General features: G+C 54.8%; 1 protein-coding gene across 2 annotated transcripts; it reads right to left on the reverse strand.

Moving 5' to 3' along the window:
- Window positions 1–1,111: 1,111 nt before the first annotated feature.
- On the reverse strand, window positions 1,112–17,519 carry ABCB8 (ATP binding cassette subfamily B member 8). 2 transcript variants are annotated; one of them, XM_041002263.1, is made up of 16 exons: window positions 17,362–17,519; window positions 13,029–13,341; window positions 12,592–12,747; window positions 12,414–12,508; window positions 12,190–12,295; window positions 11,365–11,526; window positions 11,175–11,260; window positions 10,987–11,084; window positions 10,555–10,660; window positions 6,645–6,678; window positions 6,269–6,405; window positions 5,999–6,093; window positions 5,698–5,831; window positions 4,832–4,979; window positions 3,901–4,076; window positions 1,112–3,236 (listed from the first exon to the last, which is right to left on the reverse strand). In XM_041002263.1, the coding sequence occupies exons 1-16, from the start codon at window positions 17,454–17,456 to the stop codon at window positions 3,093–3,095; spliced, it is 2,085 nt and encodes a 694-aa protein (XP_040858197.1). In that variant the 5' UTR covers window positions 17,457–17,519; the 3' UTR covers window positions 1,112–3,092. The 2 variants fall into 2 exon arrangements, with proteins under 2 accessions (XP_040858197.1, XP_040858196.1); XM_041002262.1 differs by having other exon boundaries at window positions 3,826–4,076.
- Window positions 17,520–21,571: the final 4,052 nt, after the last annotated feature.

Raw genomic sequence — 21,571 nt, forward strand, 5'->3', positions numbered from 1 at the left:
TTTCCCTAAGGAGCCAGATCCCATATCTCCACACTCATGCCTAGGAGGCTGATTGCTGCCACCCTGTGGGCTTACCTGCCACTCCCCAAGTACAGGGTGGTGCCCCATCACCTCCCAGGTAACATGACTGTTTTACCTGACACTCCCCAGAGAACATGGGTGACCCACTACCAGCTTCCCAGCTACCATAGGTACCCTGTGATTTTATATCTTACTCATCTCACTTAAAATGTTCTGGAGACTGTGCAATACCTGGAAACATCCTTTTTAAAGCAAAGTTTTATTTATTTGAGTTGCAGTGACACCATCCCTCCCCCCCCCCGCCCCCCCCCCCCCCCCGCCCAAGACAATTCTTCCAACCATAGTTCACTTCCTAAATATCTACAACAGCTGGGGCTGGGCCAGGCCAGAGCCTGGAGCCTGGACTCCCACTGTCTCCTATGTGGGTAGTAGGGATGGGACCCCCAAGCAGTGGCTCACTGCCGCTTACTGTGCACACTGCCCTTGCCCAAGTGGCTGTACACCTCCATTCTGTAGAGGCACTACCGTTGATGTCAGCATTCCCTGCACTGAGGGGTCAGGGGGTTTCCAACCCATCACAGATAGTACTAGTATCAATACTGTCACAGCCAGGTCAACTCCTGGAAGCAGAACTGCTGGGTCAAGAGTTGGAAATCTGATAGTTGGCTCCAAATTCCCCCACAGCTGTGCCATTTGCACTTTCACCAGCAAGGCGGAAGTGGGCCAGTCCTACCCAGGGCTGGAGTCACTGTGCCCTTGAGCCAGATAGGGATGCCCAGGGCACTGCACAAACCAGAGAAAGCTGACCTTGAGAGATTTCAGATTAACTGAGAGAAAAAGCTGCCGATGCTCCAAGGAAGACGGGATGGGGCAGGATCCAGAAAACATCAGTGCTGCCAGCTGGGTAGGCACTAGCAGGTGTGAGCATCCTGAGGGGCATGTCACAGCTGCAGGCCACAGGAGTCAGCCCCAGGGTTGCGCCTGTGCAGACTGCAGGGCCCCGTCCTCATCAAGCTCAGTTCTACCCCTGTGCATTTGGGAAATGGGCAACACCTCCCCGTCAACCCCAGAGAGAGCAGGCTCACTCTCATCGATTTATTACTGAAATTTATTTCTAGTCCATCTCTGTCCGGAAAGTGTTTGAAGCTACTAGGTTCATCTGGCTTTTGTTGTAAGGGGCAGGAACTGAGTGCCACAGCCCCCATGGGCTCACTCCTGTCCCAGCAGCCTGGCTTTCTGCCTGGACTGTGAGCTTCATAGGGAGAGGGATCCTTCTGGAGGCAGGTGGCAAGTGCCTAAGAACTCTGTTGGAAGAGGTGACACCTTTGGGTGGCACGGATGTGAGGCTGCCGCACTGTGACCCGTTAAGTCTTTTCTTGTAGATTATCTTATTTAAACTTCCAGAGCTAGCTTTCATGGTCAGCAGCAGCCAGGCTGCTGATCTCTGGGCAACAGGGGAGCCAAGGTCGAGGTAAGGTTTCAGTGAGTGGATACAGACAGCTCAGCTGGACAAGCTTGACTGGCCCTGGGGTTTTGCTACTTCCCCAGTAGTGGGTGGGAGAAGGGGCAGGGCTGCATTCAGAGAAGCCAGCCTGAAGCTGTAAGGAGAGACCAAGCATCTGGTATCAGAAGGCCTCCTGGGCAGCTTGAGTCTTGGCTGGCTGCCCCAGGGCAGAGAGCTGGGATGGTGGAGACTTGCCAGGAAGTGGAGGCCCTGCACTGTGCTGCACTTGGGGAGGGTTTAGTGGTCAAAGCTAACCCCCAAGTCCCACTCCTTGGGCTGCTGCTGCCCAAATATGCAACCTCAGGGAGGGGGGGACCTTGGAGATTTTTGGTAGTTTGTTGCAAAAGCAGCATCTGGCCCTAAGCCATGCCCACAACAGGCTGTGAGTCCCTCCCTGGTTCAGTGCTACTTCTTCCAGGCTGGTCTCCCACTGGCAGTCACATGCACTGCCACTACCACCCCTTGAAACACGGTATGGCCTCTGTCACAGGCTAGGTTCAAAATGCATGGCTGGCTGGGGAGTGGGCTCTGTGGACATGGCAGGGCAAGGTTCCCAAGGGCAAGTGACCAGATAACCGGGAGTGGGTGGTCCCTGGCCCTGGGTGTAGGGGGGGTGCTCCCCAATCCTGGGTGCCAGTTCAGTCAAAGGGCCCTTCCTGGGTGCCTCTCTGGGCTTCCTGGAGTCAAGCTGTCCCTCATTCACAGCTTAGGGGCCACAGGCCCATGGCTTGTAGGCAGCCCTGGTGAGGCCATGTCCTGCATTCTCCTTGCGCCTCCCTGCTCTTGATCAGGTTCAGTTCATACTGTACTGTGCACTAGCTGCTCCCTATCAGTTTCTTCTTGCGGGCTATGGGGCTGCCCCAGCTGAGGAGGAGGCTGGTGTGTGCCTCTGGAGTCAAGGACTTGGGGTACACAGAGCAGAGCCAACAGGAGGCAGGTGACAGGATAGCTGCTTCTTGTGGGGATGGATCCCCATTCACCTTGCTGCCCTGATGGAACAGCCAAGCCCTATCAGGCCTCTCATGGGAAGAGGGACAAGGGGACACACTGAGAACTCAGGACTATAGGAAGAGAGCAAGGAGAGGGAGGAGAGGCTGCCTGGAGGGTGGGTCAAGGGGAAAATGCCTTACGCCAGGTTCCAGAACAGCAGTGGGGATACAGGAGTGGGGGGTCAGGGACAGTCTAGGGAAGTGAAGTCCTAGCAGGGGTTGGCTAGAGCCTTGATGTACACATACAGGCCTGTTACCAAGTGGGACATTTTACAACTGCCCTGAACTGGGGGGCTGGACAACTACTGGCTATAGGAGTGAGGCTTAGGGAGGGTCTGGACCAAGGGAGAGAAATGGACATAAGGCGTCCGGGGAGATCTGCCTTGGTCCATCCACAGTCCAAAGGCAGTGGCAGGCTTGATGGTCTGGTGGGAGCCAGGCAGCCTGGCGGCAGTCAGGGGAGGGTGAGAGCAAGCCCAGCCACTGGGCCCAGGCTTTGTTGTGAGCGTAGGAGCAGCATCAGCCATACTCAGCATCCTGAAGCTCAGTCCCTGAGAAAGTCCCCCAGGGAGCCATACTCAGGACTGGCGCTGGTGACCCCGAGGGGCTTTGGGCCTCTCGCCCAGAGGTGAGGCTGACGTCAGTGGGGCATCTAAGGCCTGTCTCCGGATGAGCTCTGCGTACAGCCCACCTTTCTTCAGAAGTTCTTCATGGGTCCCAGCCTGGAAGATAGGATGGAGGGGCACAGTCACTTGATATCATTGAACTCAGGGCCAGAGGATGCCTCCACCTCATTAGCCATGGGGCTCTAGATCCTTCCTGAGGATGCTCTATCACCAAAGCCCAAACTGCAAAGAAGTGCCTTGGGCACAGCTGTAGCAGTGTCACCATTTTCTGCAGAATGCCTTTCTACCCTGCCAAACTCAGCCCCCCCTGGCACTGGGGGCTGGCAGTCAGGCTCTGTCTTTTAGGTACTACCCCTGCCTGGCCCCTTGTCAGGGTCCTGGTGCTGTGGTAGCTGTACCCTGGCCCCTGGGCAGCACAGCCCCACCCCTTCTCCTCCAGGTCCTCTTCTCTTGGATCTAGGGAACTGAGGGTGCAGCTTTACGATCCTAGAGGGCAGAAGAAGGTATCAAGGGCCCTAGGAACCCAGGGCTTGTCTAAGGGGAGAAACCCCTGAAGCGCTACAGACACATCTTCTAGAACATGGCCCTGGCTCCCTAAGACCAGACTGGCTACTCATAGAGCTCAGCTGAGCTACCTGTTTCACTGCTCATGGCCCAAACCATCCAGGAACAGGCCCCGACTAACCTCGCAGACTTGGCCATTGGCCATGACGACAATGCGGTGGGCTGCGCGGACAGTGCTGAGCCGGTGGGCGATGACCAGCACAGTGCGGCCTGCGCTGGCCCGGTCCAAGGCCTCCTGCACCACACGCTCAGACTCTGCGTCGAGTGCACTGGTGGCCTCATCCAGGATTAGTACCGTGGGCTTCTTGATGAGAGCCCGGGCGATGGCCAGGCGCTGCTTCTGACCACCAGACAGGGTGGCACCCCGCTCACCTGAGGAAAGGACAGGCTGGGCTCTGAAGGGTTCACCAGTGCTGTCTTTGGGGGCGGCCTGCCAAGTGGTACATGTCTTTCCTGAATGCCCGCAGCTCCCTCCATTCCCTGAAACTGTGCGGGCTCGTGGAGTGGGGTGCTGCCTGTCAAGGGCCACATCCCTGTGCGAGTCCTGTGCCCAACTCACACAACACAGTGAGTGTGTGGGCAGCACGGCTCTCTGCACATGGCGTGTCCTGGCCATGGCCAGATCTCAGAGCCAGCATGGCTGCTCCCTGCCCTGAGCCTGCAGCCCCAGCCACCTTCCTGGCCTCCCAGGTCTACTCCCAGAAACAGCAGGAGTGACGTGGTGGCTGCAGTGGGTGTCAGTAGTTACCAACAGAGTTCCCCACATCTGTTTGGGCTTGGGGAGCAGTGGCCCATCAGACCCCACAAGGATTCCAGACACCACCAAGTGCTCTTCTCTTGCTGCTGGGTCTGTCCTTTGCTTCCTCTTAGCTCTTCCTGTCTCCTGTGGCCTGCTTGTGTGCCAAACCTGAGCCACACAGGCTGGGATTCCTGGCCCTATAGAGCCATCTCTGTCTCTCTTGGCCAGGGGCGTGGTCTGCCCTAGGAGCGTAGGAGGGTCTTACTCCCCAGCTGTTCCTGTTGCCCTCAGCCCTGCAGAGCTCCTCCCTCTGTGTGTGACACCCTCTTCCCATGTCTCCTACCTGAAGGGCTTGCAGACCTGAGCAGGTTCTGTCCCTGGCACTCACCCACAATGGTGTGGTAGCCCTCAGGAAAGCTGCAAATGAACTCATGGGCGTTGGCTTCCCGAGCAGCTGCATACACCTCTTCGTCGGACGCATCCAGTTTTCCAAAACGGATGTTCTCCATGATAGTTGTTCCAAACAGAACCGGCTCCTGGAGAGAGGGGGTGGGGGATACAGAGATGGAGCTGGCAGGAATGTTCCAGTTCTGCCCCAGATCGCCTGAGGACTGCCCTATGGGGAGGGACTGAGACATTCACAGGGAGAAGGTGGCAACGGCAAGACAAGGAATGAGCCAAGAAGGGGGACGAGAGATGACCCCTCACCAAGGGCCAAGAGCCTCTCAGTAGGTGCACAAGTGAGAAGGCAGCTGGCCTGGCACAGCCATGGGAGAGCAGGCTTTGGATCATGGCTGTCCCCTCACAGGCTGGTAAGCATGCCCTCTCTACTCCAGGGCCCACAGGAGGCAGAGTAGCCCTATGCTGGGCAGTGCCACCCCAAGCAGAGGGAAAGTGGCTGTGCCTCTGTGGTTGGTGCATGCTGGGCCCCAGTCCTTGCTTAGTGGGTAGACAGCGGCAACCAGCAGTTCCAGCACCAAGGCTGTGGGCTTCTCCAGACTTTCTGGATGCCTCATGCTTCAAAGAGAAACCCAGGGATCCTTAACACCAAGGCTGCTGTATTGCAGCATCCTGAGACGGGACCTCCCATGCTGGTGACAGCCAGGTGCAGTGAGGAAGGCCCAGAGGTGTTGGGGTAGCAAGGAAAGAAAAGGCCCCTGAGGACTGAGCAGAGCAGGGCCCAGGTGAAGGGGGTGGCTGATGGGAGCCTTGCCTTGTGTATCGTGGCCCCTGCCCTGCCCCACCGCCATGTACCTGGCTGATGAAGCCGACAACCTGGCCCCGCAGCCAGGAGGGATCCAGTGTGCGCAGGTCCCTTCCGTCCAGAGTCACAGTGCCAGCCGTGGGGTCGTAGAAGCGCTCCAGCAGGGAAGCCACAGTGGTCTTTCCTGGAGGGTTGTGTAGGGCAGCTTGGTCTCACACTGGCCCAGGTGGGAAAGGGCACCTCCCTGGCCCCAGCTCAGGGAAGGGCAAAGGCGGTCACATGGCCCCAGCTCCAGCCTTGATCCAAGTGGCTCCCAGAGGACAGAGTCAGAGGGGGAGGGGTCCTCCTTACCTCCGCCGGACTGGCCTACGAGGGCCACGATCTTGCCAGGGGGAAGTGTCAGGGTGAAATCTTGGAGCACTTGGAAGCCAGGGCGGCAGGGGTAACTGGAGGAGCCAGAGAGCCCCCCAATCAACAAGGGAGGCTTCTGATATCCCCCCTAAGGTCTCACTGTGCCCCTCCGAGGTGACTCACTCATGGAATGGTAGGGGAGAAGGAGACCTCTTTCCCCACCCAGCTCCCTTCAAAGGGCCTGGTACCGGCCCACTCAAGGATGCCAACCTGAAGCAGACATTCTCAAATGTGACAGAGCCATGCAGGTGCTCCTTGGGGATGTAGCAGCCACCAGTCAACGGGATGCAGGGGTGAAGGGCCATGTACTCAAAGACACGGGTGCCTGCACTGAGCCCTCGTACCACCTGGGCGAACAAAGTCGGCAGTGAGGAGGAAGTGCTGGGAGTCTCCCAAGGGGCCAGGCTGGGGCCCTGCTTCTCTCTTTCAAGTCACAGGCAGTAACCGCAGCACGTGTGCGCACGCACACACACACACACACACACACACACACACACACACTCATTCCCTCCCCGCTGATGGTGGTGACAGCTGTCTCTCCAGCCCAGAGGCGAGTGTCCTCCCCCTCACATCAACCCTTGCTTACCTGACCAAACAGGATAGAGAGGTTGGCCATGGACCTGTGAGGATGAGGTGGTGACAAGAGGTAATTAGGAGTAATAGGGCCTGGTGGCGGAGGGAGCAGCATCCAGGAGCTATGGGATCCTGGGATTCAGCAATGGCAATGACTGAACCCCAGGAGGAAGATTACCTGTCCATCAGTCTACCCTAACCCTGAGAGGAAAAGGATGAGGCTGCAAGACCGGGGCCTCAGCAGGCACCGTGGCCTACAGTCAGTGTGCAGGGATGACGTCAGTCCACAGCGAACCCTGTGACTTCCTCCCCCAGCCCTGGTGATGCAGATGCTGCTAACAGAGATCAGGGTTGGGAGGCACCCATGGGAGATGAGTGTTAACACTGGATGCTTACAGAAGCAGTGACAGACAGATACACCTGGAATGGAAAACACTGATGCTACACCTTTTCAAAGAAAAACAAGACGCTCAGTCACTAGGAGCTCAGCTCTGGAGGATCCCTAAGCAAAGCTGTCTGCATGCTCATGCACCCTGGGCCTGCCCTGCAGGTGCGTGTGGGTGCACGAGATGGGGTGTGGGTGCTTATCTGTCTAGACAGTGGGTCACCTCCTGGTCAGAGCAGGGCCAGCCACCATGGGGCTGGGGAGGAAGATGAGTCAACACCTCTTAGTCAGCAGGCCCTCAGTGGCCTGGCCAACTCGGGACAGTGTCTGCCTGCCACTGGCACACCGGATTCTGTCTTTGAGATGAGGAAAGAGCTATAGCGTTCACTTCTGCCGCACTGATCTAGGGCTGGGAAGAGCCTGGCAGCCTGCAGGGAAGCAGCTGGGTGGCACAGAGTCATCAGTGCCAAGGAGGCAGCAGGTGGAGGCGAGCTGAACCAGCGAGGAGTGAGGTGTCCTCCAAGAGGCCCTGGAGGCCACTGAGGGACTGCAGAGGGGCAAGGCAGTGATCGAGCTCCAACATGCATGGGACAATCGTGCCCAGAGCCCATGGGATGCCAGATGGGGGACCAGCTAGAGACCTGGCCCTGAATTTAGACGGGAGCTAGGCAAGCACTGCCCCATCTCTGGTTAAGGATTCTTAGGATGGGGTCCAAAGGGGGTGGCTGCCTGAGGTGGGGCATATCTTTCCCACATCCTGCTTCAGCTGGCTGGCTCTCGGCACCAACCATACCCGCTGGGCTGGGCAGGGCTGGGGGACGTAGTGAGGGAACACAGCAGGTGCTCTTACACACTGAGACCTGTCTCCTGGGGGTGGGTGGAGGCCCAGCACAAGAGTTGGGTGCTCGGGAGCCAGTGTGTGCTACTTCTCTGGGTATTCCTGCAGTGACAGTAAGACAGTGGCTAAGCTGGGAGCTGTGGAGGTGAGCAGTCTCTGTCCTCAGGCCACAGAGCAAAGGCAAGGCCTAAGGGAGCAGGGCCCCAGGCTGCAGGGCCAACAGTTTGTTTTTTTCTGATTTTCTTTTCAGAGACTGGATTTATTACAGGTCTTCAGTACCACAAAGATCATCCTGCTCGGCCAGCACCAGGGCAGGGAGGAGGAGGACCTTAGAGGGCAAACTCAAACCCCTCTTCTCCCCAGATCTGAGCAGCTGGATCCCAGCGCCAGCAGGAAATAGCTCCTGGGCCCGCAGACAGTCCCTATGTGTCTTCATCAAGGAGTATCAGGCAGGGCTAGGGTGGGACTGGTGCTTCTGTAGATGCAGAAGGGAGAGCAACCCAGTCTTTGGGGAATGCTGGCTCTGGGCTGTTCAAGGGCATTTCTCTGCATTGGTGATCAAAGGCTTCTGTTCTATCTGCCCTCTTTGGGCCAGGCTCATGTTACATGTCCAGTAAGCCCAACATGGAAGAACTCCATAAGAAATAACTGCCATTCACTGGCAATAATGCAGGAGTCAGGGCGCAAGTATCACTTCTGGAGGGAGGGACCACAGGGGGATGGGGACAGGCATGAAGCAACGCTGTTTTCTCAACATGGCTGCTGGTAACACATGTCTTCACTCTAATTATCTATTATAGCATATTGACTCTTTAATTATTTATCCTAACATGTACTTATGTTTTAGTGTTTTTATACACTTGGAGTGTTGGGGGAGGGAGAGCAAAACCGACAAACAGCATAGGAACTGCTTGTGTTGACTCTGGAATAGGAAGGGATAGGTAGGCGCCTGCTCTGTCTCATGGCAAAAGCAGCATGAGTGGTTCTGTTAGTTCTAGAGTCGAAACGGGCCCTGGGGTCTGTTCCAGTGGCCAATCCTCCCCGTTCAAGTGCCAGGATCCCATATGGGCAATGGTTCATGTTCCGGTTGCTCTACTTCCCATCCAGCTCCCTGCCTGTGGCCTGGGAAGCAGAAGATGGGAAGCAGAAGATGGCCCAGTGCCTTGGGACTCTGCACCTATGTCGGAGACTGGAAGAAGCTTCTGACTTCGGATTGGCTCAGCTCTGGCTGTTGTGGCCACTTGGGGAGTGAACAAGTGGATGGAGGAGCTTTCTTTCTCTCCTTAAATCTGCCTTTTCCAGAAGGAGAGACAGAAAGAAAGATCCTCTGTCCACTGATTCACTCCCCAAGTGGTCTCAACATTTGGAGCTGAGCTGATCCGAAGCCAGGAACCAGGAGCTTCTTCTCCATCTCCCACATGGGTGCAGGATCCCAAGGCTTTGGGCTACCCTTGACTGTTTTCCCAGGCCACAAGCAAGGAGCTGGATGGGAAGTGGAATAGCAGGCACATAAACCAACACCCATATGGGATCCCAGGGCATGCAAAGTGAGGATTTAGCTATTGAGCCATCATGCCAGGTCCCCAAACAGGTAAATCGTAAAAGAAGAAACCCAGGGCCTCACAGAGCAGTAGGGAGCACCAGTAAGCTACAAAGGTGGGATTTTCAGGGTCCATGTTTCATTTCTGGAAATGGTCAAGCAGCAAGTGAGGGGCCACCAGTTCTCAAAAAGCTTGACAAGCAGGCCAGCTGTCTGGCACTGAGGTACAGCAGGTCAATCTACTGCCCGTGATGTAGAAGTCCCATGTTAGAACCCCAGCTGCTCCACCTTAATCCAGATCCCTGCTAATGCACTTGGGAAAGCAGAAGAGGATGCCCAAGCGCTTGGGCTGTCACTCATGTGGGAGACCTGGGTGGAATTTGAGTTTCCCAGCTTCATCCTGGCCCAGCTTCAGCCACTGCGGTCATCTGGAGGAATCAATCAGCAGATAGAGGATCTCTCTGTCTGTTTCTCCTTTTCTCTGCCTTTCAACTAAATAAATAAATGCTTTGTAAAAGGAAAATGGTAGTTTTGGAATGAAAGATTTGACAAAGGCATTCCACACATCCATAGAATACCGTTCCGCCTCACAGGAAGGACCGTCTGACAAAGTGGGATATGAGGTGGAGGAACTTGGGGAACAGCGTGGCCAAGTGCCCAGTGGTCCCAAGGACTTGTGCTCCCTGGAGTGGTCACATTCAGAGACCGAAAGTGCAAGGGTGGTCGCCAGGGGCTAGGGGAGGAGAAGGGGTGGAGCTAGTGTTCCCCAGGCACTGCTGCACTTTGAAGATGCAAAGAGTCCTGGGGGAGGAGTGGTGGTGATGGTGTCCTTAACGCCACTCAACTCGGCCCGAAGAAAGGTCAAGACGGTCACTCTGGTGACACGTGTATTTTGCCACAGTTTAACAACAACAAAAAGCTCATCAAGGAAACTCGTGGGCTGTGTGGAAGGCTGGAGAAGATGACTGCATTCCCGCGTGTGTGGCTCAGTGACTCAGCCTGGGTGCCGGCAGCAGCTCTGAAACACTCTCCCTTGGGCCTTCATTTCCCAAGGGTGGTGGGACAGGCCTGGGGCCGGGCAGCATTCCCCCAGAGCAGGTAGACACTTGTCCCCTAACTCAGCAGGGGTCTCCATAAGACAGGAACCCCTTCCCACTTACCTCTGCACTGTCTGAGAGGCCACCAGGAAGGACATGAGGTCTCCTCCTGTCAGCTGCTGTCCAGCCACCAGGGATCCCCCAATAAATAGGGTGCCCAGGACCATACCTGCAACAGAACGGGGAGGCAGGGGTGAGGAGGGAAGCAGTGACAGCCCGAGGACAGAGCCCTGGATTCTGTGGACCCTCAGGCCCAGCCTTGCTCTGTCACCAGCCTGCTAGGGAGTAATGGCAAGTCCCTGAATGGCCTCAGCCGGAGCTTCTCCCAAGCAGCCCTTGCCATTCTGCAGGCAGCTCGGTGCGGCCTTCTTACGACCGGCAGGCATTATCAGTCAGGATGTCTGAGGAGCTCCGGTGGATGGAGCCCTGCCCCTCACCCAACTCCTCCCCAGCTCATAAACCTGGGGCTTCCCAGGCAAGGACTCGTCTACTCACAGTTGAAGGCTATGTTGGAAAGCCCCTGGAACAAGGCAATGCCCCTGCCCAGCGTTTCTGCCTTGTGGCGGCAGGCATCCAGCTCCGCTCCGTAGCGTCTGGGGATGAGAGGCCAGCCCTGTGCTCAGCACACCCTGTGTTGGGGGGCCCATGTCCGCACTCTGTGCTCTGCCCCTCCCAGGACTCACTCTTCCTCCCGCTGCTCCATGGCGAAGGCCCGCACGGTCCGCACATTGCCCAGGGCCTCATCTGCTACACCTGTCGCTCTGGCAATCTGTAAGATGGCCAGGAAACAGGGGGAAGGAAACCCCAGGGGTGATGAGGAGGGCAGGGCAGGGGGTATTGGGAGGCAGAGAGGACAGCCCAGGATTGTAGTACCTGCTCCTGACACTGGCGAGACAATTTTCGCAACCTGGACCCCATCAGGGTGCCCACTCCCATGAGGGCAGGTGTGGCCACTGCGAGCAACAGCGTGAGGCGTGGGGACAGCATGGACAGGGACACCAGGCAGCCGGCCACCTGCGTGCAGCTGCGCAGGCCCTGGGCAGGGGGAAGAAGGTAGCAGGTAAGTTGGCATCAGCATGGCGACCTGGGGGACTTCACTGAGGGCTAGCTGGCTACAACTCTGTGCTCACAGGCACAGGCTATGGGTCTGACTCCTGGAGGTGAAGATAAAGTCCTTGATCACAAAATGACCTTTTCTTGGCCAGCAGGCATAATGTGGCTGAAATTGTGGACCTTAGCATCCTTCCCCAGTCAGTTCTAAGCCTGCTTCTCTGTGGCTTCTAGAACCAAGCATGGGGTGCCATGCATGGAATGTACTCTGGGCCAGCATCTAGCACATCTGGTGGCTGCAGCAGTGGAGCGAGCGGATAAGTGAAGACACCAGCTTATGGAGCCAGGGCACATGCTTACCGCTCATCAACAGTGCAGACATTGGCGCTAGCGGAGTCTGCTCTTGCCGGGAAAAGCTGGTCTGAGGGCTTGGGAAGGGTGCAGGAGGAGGCAGGATTCAGAATAGTGAAGCAACTCACCTTGGACCTGGGTGCTGCCACGGCACTTGTTTCTCACGGATTTCTGTCTCCTTACCTACACTCTCCCAGGGTGGGCCTCGGTTCTGGGCCCAGCATCAGAGGTGGGGAGGGGCAGGGTTGCCTGGCAGAGTGTGTACACACGCATGGGAGAGACTGGGGGCCAACTGACCTGAGAGATGACGAGCTTGAAGGATGACTTAAACTCCTGCACATCAGTTGTCAGCCGGCTCACCAGCTGCCCTGTCTTTTTAGCATCGAAGAAAGCAATGTCTTGTCTGGTGGTGGGATACGGGATGGGGGCAACCTTCAGAATGAGGTCCAACCAGAGATTCTCCCTGGGACCCTTTGGGGCCCATCTGTCACCCTTGCCCTTCCCCCTGCGGCTGGCAGTACCGGAGCAGAGAGCCGAAGAGAGCCCTCCTCATGTCCACAGCCATCCGCTCCCCAATGTGGGACAGCAGCACCAGGTATCCGAAAGTCAGCAGTCCCTGCGAGAGAGGTAGGTGCTCTCGGGGCCACTCCAGGCAGCTCCTCCCATCATGAGCCCGCGGGCCCTGCCACTCTGCTGTACCTGGATGCCATAGAGGATGAGCAGCTGGGTGCCAAGACTCCGAGACTCCGTCATAAAGCTCCCCACATGCTCCCTTGTGTACTTGGCCACAATCTCCACCAGCTGGCCCAAGAGCAGGGGGATCTGAACGTTCACCAATGCTGCACCCAGTGCCAACTGGAATGGGGGGTTGGGCAGAGAAAGCAGAAGTTTCAAGAGGACAGCCTTCTTTCTTTCCCCAGTCCTGACCCTGGCCCTTCCACTTCCACTGTTGAGCAGTTTCTTGTCCATGCTGTGGTGGCCTGTGTGGACCGCCACACCCCACAGAGCCAGCTGGTCTAGGCAGACTCGTCTAGCATCCCTCAGACCTCAGTCCTGACACCTGCTCTTGGAAGCACAGCGAAACAGCGATGCTACCCTCCCCTGTTTCCAACACAGAGGGGTGGAGGAAATCTCACCACGATGGCCACCCCAAGGACCAGCAGGTGTGGGCGCAGAAAATGCCAGAAGAGCTTCCAGTTGAAGTGGGACTCCCCAACAGGGGGTGCGCAGCAGGCAAGGGGGGCCTCTTCTGCCTCACACAGGGCCACGAGGCAGAGGTGGGGACGCTTACTCAGCACCACAGACCCCAGCACGGTTCCCCCAAACCAGCACAAGGTAAGGGGGCTCCGGCTAGGCGCTGATGGGGTTCGAGGGAGGTAGCCCCGGAGCTGGAACCGCAGCCGGGCCAGAGTCCTGAGAAGGGAGGAGCTGTGGCAGCCATCTGAGCACCTGTAGGGAGAGAACAGTAGTGACGGCTGGAGTCCCTGTCATTTTCAACCCGCCCCGACACCACCCCAGCTTGGGCTGAGCTTTCTAGGCAGTGGCATTTCCTGCTCTTACTCTTTTCAGGGTTTATACATTTGAAAGGCAGAGAAAGGGAGAGAGGCTGGAAGCTCTTCCCCCAGCAGTTACAGCAGCTGAGTCTGGGCCAGGCTGAAGCTGGAAGACCAGAATTCCATCCTGCTCTCCCACAGTGGGTTTGACCGTCTTCCACTGCTTTCCCAGGAGCTTTTTTAGCAGGGAGCTCGATCTGAAGCAGAGCAGTCAGACTCGTCTAGCACTAGCACTCTAATATAGGATGCCACAGTGGCAAGTGGTGGCTGAACTTACCACACCACAAGCCCCCAGCCCTGGAAATTCCTCATCTTTGCAGCCTCTACCCTGGCTTTCTCAGGCTGCTTTCCAGAAACTTCAGTGTCCTGCACAAATGTAGGTGTGCAAGGCTGCTAAAGAATGAGCATGGGTGGCCACTCCACCTCCCTTCCAGCTCCCTGCTTGTGGCCTAGGAAAGCAGTGGAGGTTGGCCCAACGCCTTGGGACCCTGCATCCATGTGGGAGACCCAGAAGAAGCTCCTGGCTTCAGGCTGGCTCAGCTCTAGCCGTTGCAGCCACTTTGGGGGTTAGTGAACTGGAAGATGGAGATTCTTTGAATCTCTCCTTCTCTCTGTAAATTTGCCTTTCCAATAAAAATCTTAAAAAAAAAAAAGAATGAGCATGGGGCCAAGTCTGAAATGTGTGCTCTCCATGCCGAGTGGGCAGAGGCACTGAGCCCTCGTCTGCGCTCCTTCCGTAATCACAGCATGCTTGGGCTGGGTGGCGTGCTGGGACAGAAGGAGGTCCGTGGTGCTTCTTTGAGAGGAAGGCAGAGCGCTCAGAGAGGTAGTGATGGGGGGCCAACTCCATCCCTGGCCTGCAGCCGGGCTTGCTCACAGTGGTGAACAAGGCTGACGGTGTCTACTGCACTTGACCCTCATCTCCCTGGAAGGAAGAAGCTGCTGTATTCTACCAGCTGCCCCCAAAACCTAGAGGGACCTGAGGGAGCTGAAAGAGTTGAAATCATCTGTCCTCATGCAGCAGAACTGGGCAGAATGGGGAACTCAGCTGTCTCATGCAGGAAGCAGGGAGGCGACCAGGATAGTCAAAGCGAACCCCTCATGGTGCTCATGCTTGGTGGTGTGGAACACACGTTTAGGGGGAATGCAGGCTTCCCTTAGTGTGTCCAAAGAAGCCAGGAAAGGCAGCCAGTTTGGCAGGTGCAGCTGGAGAACAGAGGTGGGGAGGGAAGCATGTTTGATAGTGGCAGTAAGAAAGGATGGCAGGAAACTGCCACCCAAGAGGGTGGAGACATGAAGCATGGGTGAGGGACCTGAGTCTATATAAAGCACCTGGGCTGCAAGTGCAAGGGAGAGCATTTGTGCTTTTTAGGCTGGGATGTGATTTCAAGACCGCAGTGGAGGGCAGCAGGTAGAGGTGTGTGTGTGTGTGTGTGTGTGTGTGTGTGTGTGTGTGTGTGCACATGCATATGTCGAGGGTGGGCGGCGTGCAAGGGACGTGCAGCACTGACTACAGGAAGGCCTACCAGGAGCAGAAGTTCGATCAAGCTAGGAGGGCATGGTTGGTGGAACGTTCAAGGTTTCGAGTGAGATTAATGAAAAAGAAAAAGCTTAAAGGAGCCGGGTAGGTGGCATGCTGCAGTGGGTCAGGCCATCACTTGGGATGCCCACACCCAGGTTCAGAGCCCTTGAGTTCAGTCCCCCTGACCAACAGCAGTGATGACTCAGGGACCAGGGTCCAAGTCTCTGGTTCTAGGTGCCAACCTGCTCAGGCCCTGCCTGCTGCAGGTCTTTGGGGGAGTGATCCAGCAGATATAAAGTTTGTTTCTCTCTGCTACCTTGCTTTTCAAATCAATAAACACAAACAAATAATTTTTTTTAAAGGACTTGAGTGGGAGGCTTTTCTTCAAGACTTCATTCCCAGATCCTTCTAACTGCAGATCCCTTAGCCCTCCCTTCTTTCACCTCTCCTCCTCCCCACCTCTCCAGGAAGCCAAGCTCAGCCCTCACCTTCTTCCTGGCTTTTCAGTCTCACATTCCCTGTTGTCTTCCTTTTTTTTCCATTTATTTGTTTATTTTTTTTTAAGAGTAGTTACAGAGAGAGCGGAGAGACAAAGTTCTCCCATCTGCTGGTTCATTCCCAAAGTGACCCCAACAGCTGGGGCTGGGCTGGTCCAGTCTACCACATGAGAAAAGGGGCCCAAAGACTGGCTATTTTCTGTTGCTTTCCCAGGCCATTCACAGGGAGCTGGATGAGAAGCAGAGCAGCAGGGACATAAACAGGCACCCTACATGGATGCCAGGCACTGCAGACAGAGCTTTAGTTTGCTTTGGGATGGTGCCAGCCCCTCCTTTGGACTAAGTAAGCTTTCAACAGAAGCTCGCTGTCTCCTGAATAATTATGCAACTTTCCCACTGGTCTCCAGGAAGCTGGATCTTCAATCCCTAGCTCTTAGCAGAGCCAGGAAGAGTAGATGTTTAGCAAATGGTTATGTTTGTTGAGTGATTGCATGCTCTCCTTAGAAATATAGAACTGTCTGATTTTGCTGTTGCAATGTCTGCAATGTTTTGCAAATACTCAGATTTACTGTAGCCAACAGCAAGGAATTCATTTTTACATTGCAGCCAATGCAATGAACTAACTCATCACACAAAACTCAAAAGCTTCATACAATAATACTTTCTGGGATTGGCGGTGTGGCATAGTAGGTTAGGCTAACATCCCATATAGGCTCTGGTTATGCCCTGGCTGCTCCACTTCCCATCCAGCTCCCTGCTCACGGGCCTGCAGAAGCAGTGGAAGATGGTCCAAGTCCTTGAGCTCCTGCACTCTTGGGCCCCTCTTGTCTGGCTTCAGACTGGCCCAACTGCATCCATTGTGGCCATTTGGGGAGTGAACCAGTGGATGGAAAGATCTCTCTCTCTCTCTGTAAATCTTTCAAATTAAAAAAAAAAAAATCTTTTCTTAAAAAAACCCAGCAAAAACACTTTCTCTATTTTTTCCTATTATTTATTTGCAAATGTTCCTGAAGCATTAAATTCATTTCATGGTCTACTGAAAAATGCTAAGGAATGCACACATACTTGAATGTTACCTGGTTTAAGTAATAACAGCCTTCCTCTTTCCTAAGAGTTGTTTTCAAGCCTTTTAATAATTTACCATGGGCAACTTTCAGCTTCTCTCCGTCCCCTCCAAATGAAGTCTCTTGGAAGGGATTCATTACTGCCAAGAACTGACAGCTCTTCCCAGCAGTGGCTCTTGCTCTCTGTGGGATGGGTTTTCCTAATACAAAAACCTCCACATACGCCTGCCCTGGAGACTCTTCAACCTGGCTGGATTACAAAGGAAAGGGCCCCTTCTCACAAAGCATTTACGCTCAGGTAGCAGGTGCAAGGTCGCCATTCCCCACCAGCCCTGTCTCCCTAGCCCCAAAGTGATGGGCAATGATCACACGTACAAGTTAGAGGGGCTCTGTATCCCTGAGGGATGTTTCCAGCTCTAGGAATCATTTTCTGTTCAGTTCCCTTCTCCCCTATTTTTTTTTTTTTTCCTTATCAAGGGAGCACCACTAAGATTTAAACGTCTGTGCGCTAATTTTTGTCCAAACCGCCAATTCAACCCCAAGAGGCAGAAGGACAGCGGGTGGGGGCGGCGCCCCCTCGCGGGCAGTGCGGCCAGAGAGCGGTCACCAACCGACGAAAGTCCCTTCTTTTCGCCGACCCAACCGTACACGGGCCCCAAGCATTGCAATCAATAATTGAGCCCGACTCCCTAGGGGGTGGACGTTCCACCTGCAGGAGGGGTAGCCTACAATTCCCGGCAGCTCTCGCGCCTGTCCGCGGACTCCATCTCCCAGCAGACCCCATGCCCTGCCGGCCGGTCAGTGGTCCGCGCTGAGTAGCTTAATTTATTTACCTGGCGACCGAGAATGCCTGGAAGCGGAAGGGTAGTAGCGGTCTGCCTTGGAAAGGGCCGCTCCGAATCCCGACCCGAAATAAGTGCACCAACATGTTGGGTCAGGGAAACAGGAGCCGCCGGCAACGGCAGTTTCACCCTCGCCCCACTAACAGCTCCATGTTGGTGCCGGTCCCCCTCCCGACAACCCCTTCGCACGTCGGAGATGATTGGTGGAAAGAGGCAGCTCGCTCCTTGCCAGCCCTGATTGGACAACACGTGGGCGGCCTTTCTCTGATTAGACTGCCTCGCTGCCCTCCCGCCCCCGGTTCTGGGCGATGTCCGGAGGGAAGGAACCTGACCTGGTACCGGGTTCCCTGGTCGGTTCGGGTGACGTTTTAAGGACGTGCGGGTCCGTCTGCCTCCCACCCTCGGGGTTTCTATAGGAACTCGTCCGCTTCTGACCTCGGCCATGTTTCTACGGGAACCCCGGGACAGGCTCTGGTTGTTCTGAATTCCTAAGGAATGCAAAGCTCTGGGGCTGCGAAGGAATGAAAGACTGACTGAGGGGATTCTCCTCTCCCCCACCCCAAATCTTGTTACACATGCTTTATTACCCACCCCACTTTCCCAGACAATTCAGAAGTCCTAGCATGGGACAGAGGATGGCCCAAAGCTTTGGGACCCTGTACCTGAGTTGGGGACCCTGAAGAAGCTCCTGTCTCCTGACTTCAAATGTGTTCAGTTCCGCTAAGGGGACAATCTAGCTGGATGGACGTTCCCACCAAGGGGCGCATGGGCTGGAATAGGGGCTGCGTTCTGATCAGGATATAGTTGTAGTCTCCCTTGGCACAAGTGTGGACGGGGACTGGGTGCACCAGGCCGGGCCAGACCCCAACACTGTCTGGTGTCCTGGAGGACCAGGGTAGATGTGGGACGGACTAAGCCTAGGTCTCAACCCTTACTGAGCCATGTGTGAGCCTATGTGGGTATGGACAAACCATGGCTGGGCTGAAACATCCAACAGCAAGAACCAGGTTAGGTTGAAGGCCAGTCAGGAAAAGCCACTGTTCCTGCTAGGACAGGAGGTGAACTGAGTAGGTCTGGCTTATGGAACCCCTGGTATGCGCAAAATCTGGCATTGGGAGGGGTTCCAATGGAGGAGCCTGGGCAACTCCTCTGGCAGGACACGGACCCTGCAGGTAAGCGCAAAAAGCATGGTGGGAAACAACCCAGAATAGGCCACTGGCATACATTTGGCATGGGTCAGTGGTAGACCAGGCTGAATCAGTTCATGTCATCCACTGGCAAATCCGAGCACCAGAACAGTGTGGGTCGAGCCAGGTTCGGTCGCAACAAAAACTAGTGCACAATACAGAATGCCAAGGTGAGGTTGCCTGTATCAGATGTGACCGCAGCACCCAACCAGCACGCATGAGAACCAGGAATGGAGGCGGCAGAGCTGGCAGGGGGAATAAGGGAGGGTCCCTTTGCTGGACAGCTACTCCCACTGGAGAGCATGAGCAGGGATGGGGGCAGACCAGACTAAACAGGGCTACAACACCTATGTGCCTCAAGTGGACTAGATCAGGGAAAAGCCAGGCTGAGCTGATATTCTTACTGGTGCAAGCATAGATTAGAGTGGGTGAGGGTTGTTTGGGCTTAGCCACAGCATCAGCTGGCAGAAGCTGGCACTGGGGGCTAGTTCTGTCAAGTCAAATCACAGAATCACCTGAAGAGTGCATAAACCGGGAGTGAGAGACCTGGGAGGGAAATAGTGGGCTCCTCCCTCTTGGGTTACCACTCCCACGAGAGGGCACGAAAACTAGGACGGGGCTGGGGTGGCTAGACAGAGAGGCACTCAACAACATCCATGAGGGCTGCATAGTGGAACTGGTTAGATGGAACTAAGATTCAATGCCCATTGACACGTACGAGAGCCAAATGGGATGTGGGACAGACTGGACTAGTCTGCTACACATGCTGGCAAACCAGGGTAGGGGGCGGGCCTGGTGGGGGTTATTGCAGGTCGCTCTGACTAGGCTGCAGCTCCCACTGGTTTATGTGAGGGCCGAGTACATGCTGGGCAGAACCAGGCTGGACTGCAACACCCATTGGTCCCAGTGGAAGTTGGGTCTGAAAACTGAACCAACCCAGTAATTGCAACCACCAACTGATCAGGGCGATGGACTGTGCCGGGCCCTGTGCTTGCTGGAGCGAACAAGAATCTGGTCTGGGAATACCTCAAAGTTTCTTTGGGGATCTCTCCAATTGAAATGCCAGACTCAGAACGCTAACCAAGAAAAGACAGAAGACAGAACAAGTCAATCAACCACCTCAGCTATATGTTGGCAGCGAAGTACTGGGCAAATGGAGACTCTACGAGGGACTGTGTCAATCAATGGATTCTTCAACGATCTCATCGTGCTTGGAGTGGCGAGATTGGCAGCGATTTATAACTGGTGAACTATTAAAAGCACTTGAGCAAGTATCTCAGAGCATGCCCCACATCCGGGACCTAGGGTGGGTGAGAAACTGGGTGGGGCTTTTCCCTCAATATCCCCCTTTACCTCAGATACATGAAGGAAACAATATGGTAATAATAGTCTTACCCACTTCCCTATAGCCCTTGAACCTTTTTACCCTAATTAACTATGTAAAGATTGTCAAAAATATAATAAAAAATTTTTTTTAAAAATTGGTTCAGCTCCGGCCGTTGCAGCCACTTGAGGAGTGAACCAGTAGATGGAAGATATTTCTCTCTGTCTCTCCTTCTCTCTGTAAATCTGCCTTTCCAATGAAACTAAATCAATCAATTTTTTTTTTAACGTCCTAGGATGGCAACTGGGTGTATTTTTTGGGCAAAGAGCCCTGGTGGGTGATTATTTTTTAAAGATTTATTTTTATTATTAAGATTTTATTTTTATTATTTTTTGATTGGAAAGGCGGATATACAGAGAGCACTTCCACTTCCCATCCAGCTCCCTGCTTGTGGCCTGGGAAAACAGTAGAGGACGGCTGAAGGCTTTGGGATTCTGCACCCATGTGGGAGACCTGGAGGAAGCTCCTGGCTTCGGATCGGCATAGCATCAGCCGTTGCGCTCACTTGGGGAGTGAATGATGGGACGGAAGATCTTCCTCTCTGTCTCTCCTCCTCTCTGTATATCTGACTTTGTAATAAAAAAATAAAAAAATCTTAAAAAAAAAAGATTTACTTATTACTAATAGAGACAGAAAGAATGATCTTCCACCTTCTGGCTCAACAGCTGGAGCTGAGCTGATCCGAAGCCACAACCAGGAATCTCCTCTGGGTCTCCCACGCAGGTGCAGGGTCCAAAGACAAGGGGCCAGAAGTAGAGAAAAAAGGCTTGCCTGGGCTCAAGTTTTGCAGGCAATTCCAATTCCATGAATTCCTGCACTTTGGTCTGGTAGGTGCTCTGGAAGGCTTGCTGCTCCTCTCTCCACCTGGTACCTACACCCCTGCTCTGGTGTCTGCCCTCGGGCCTCAGTACCCAATGCTCTGACACCTGGCGGCTGAGTCGGTATTTCAGGAATTGGCCTCAGTAGGAAGCCTGGTGATTCAGGGCCTCAAGAATGGCGTTGGGCAAGCCACCAGACCAGCTGCCTGGGCCACCGCCTCTTTGCTGAGGCAATAAGCACTTCAGTTGGCTCATCGCTGGGTACTCATGTTGTCCTGCCATCCCCAGGACCTCCAGCAGCTCTCCTATGCCAGTTCAGCCCCAGTGATGCCCAAGAGCTTCAGAACTTGAAACAGGACTTGGAGGAAATGGTGTTAGGCTTGGAAAAGAAAAGAGGGCCAACATAAGGGAACCTCTGAAGAACTCTTCTACTTTTAGCTTTTAAAACACTTCTCAGGGCCCACTGTGGTAGCCTAGTGGCTAAATCCTAACCTTGCATGCGCTGGGATCTCATATGGGCACTAGTTCATGTCCCAGTTACTCTACTTCCCTGCCAGCTCCCTGCTTGTGTCCTGGGAAAGCAAGCAAAGACTGCCTAAAGCCTTGTGAACTTGCACCTGTGGGGGAGACCCAGAAGAAGCTCCTGGCTCCTGGCTTCAGATCAGCTCAGTTCTGGCCATTGCAGCCACTTGGGGTGTGAGCCAGCACATGAAAGATCTTTCTCTCTGTAAAATTGCCTTTCCAATAAAAAGAAATAAATCTTAAAAAAAAAAAATCACTTATCAGATCCAAGATGGCTGCTGCCTTTCCTT

Source organism: Ochotona curzoniae, unplaced genomic scaffold (assembly GCF_017591425.1).
Source record: "Ochotona curzoniae isolate NIBS_2020 unplaced genomic scaffold, NIBS_Ocur_1.0 scaffold_2476, whole genome shotgun sequence".
Lineage (NCBI taxonomy): Eukaryota > Metazoa > Chordata > Mammalia > Lagomorpha > Ochotonidae > Ochotona > Ochotona curzoniae.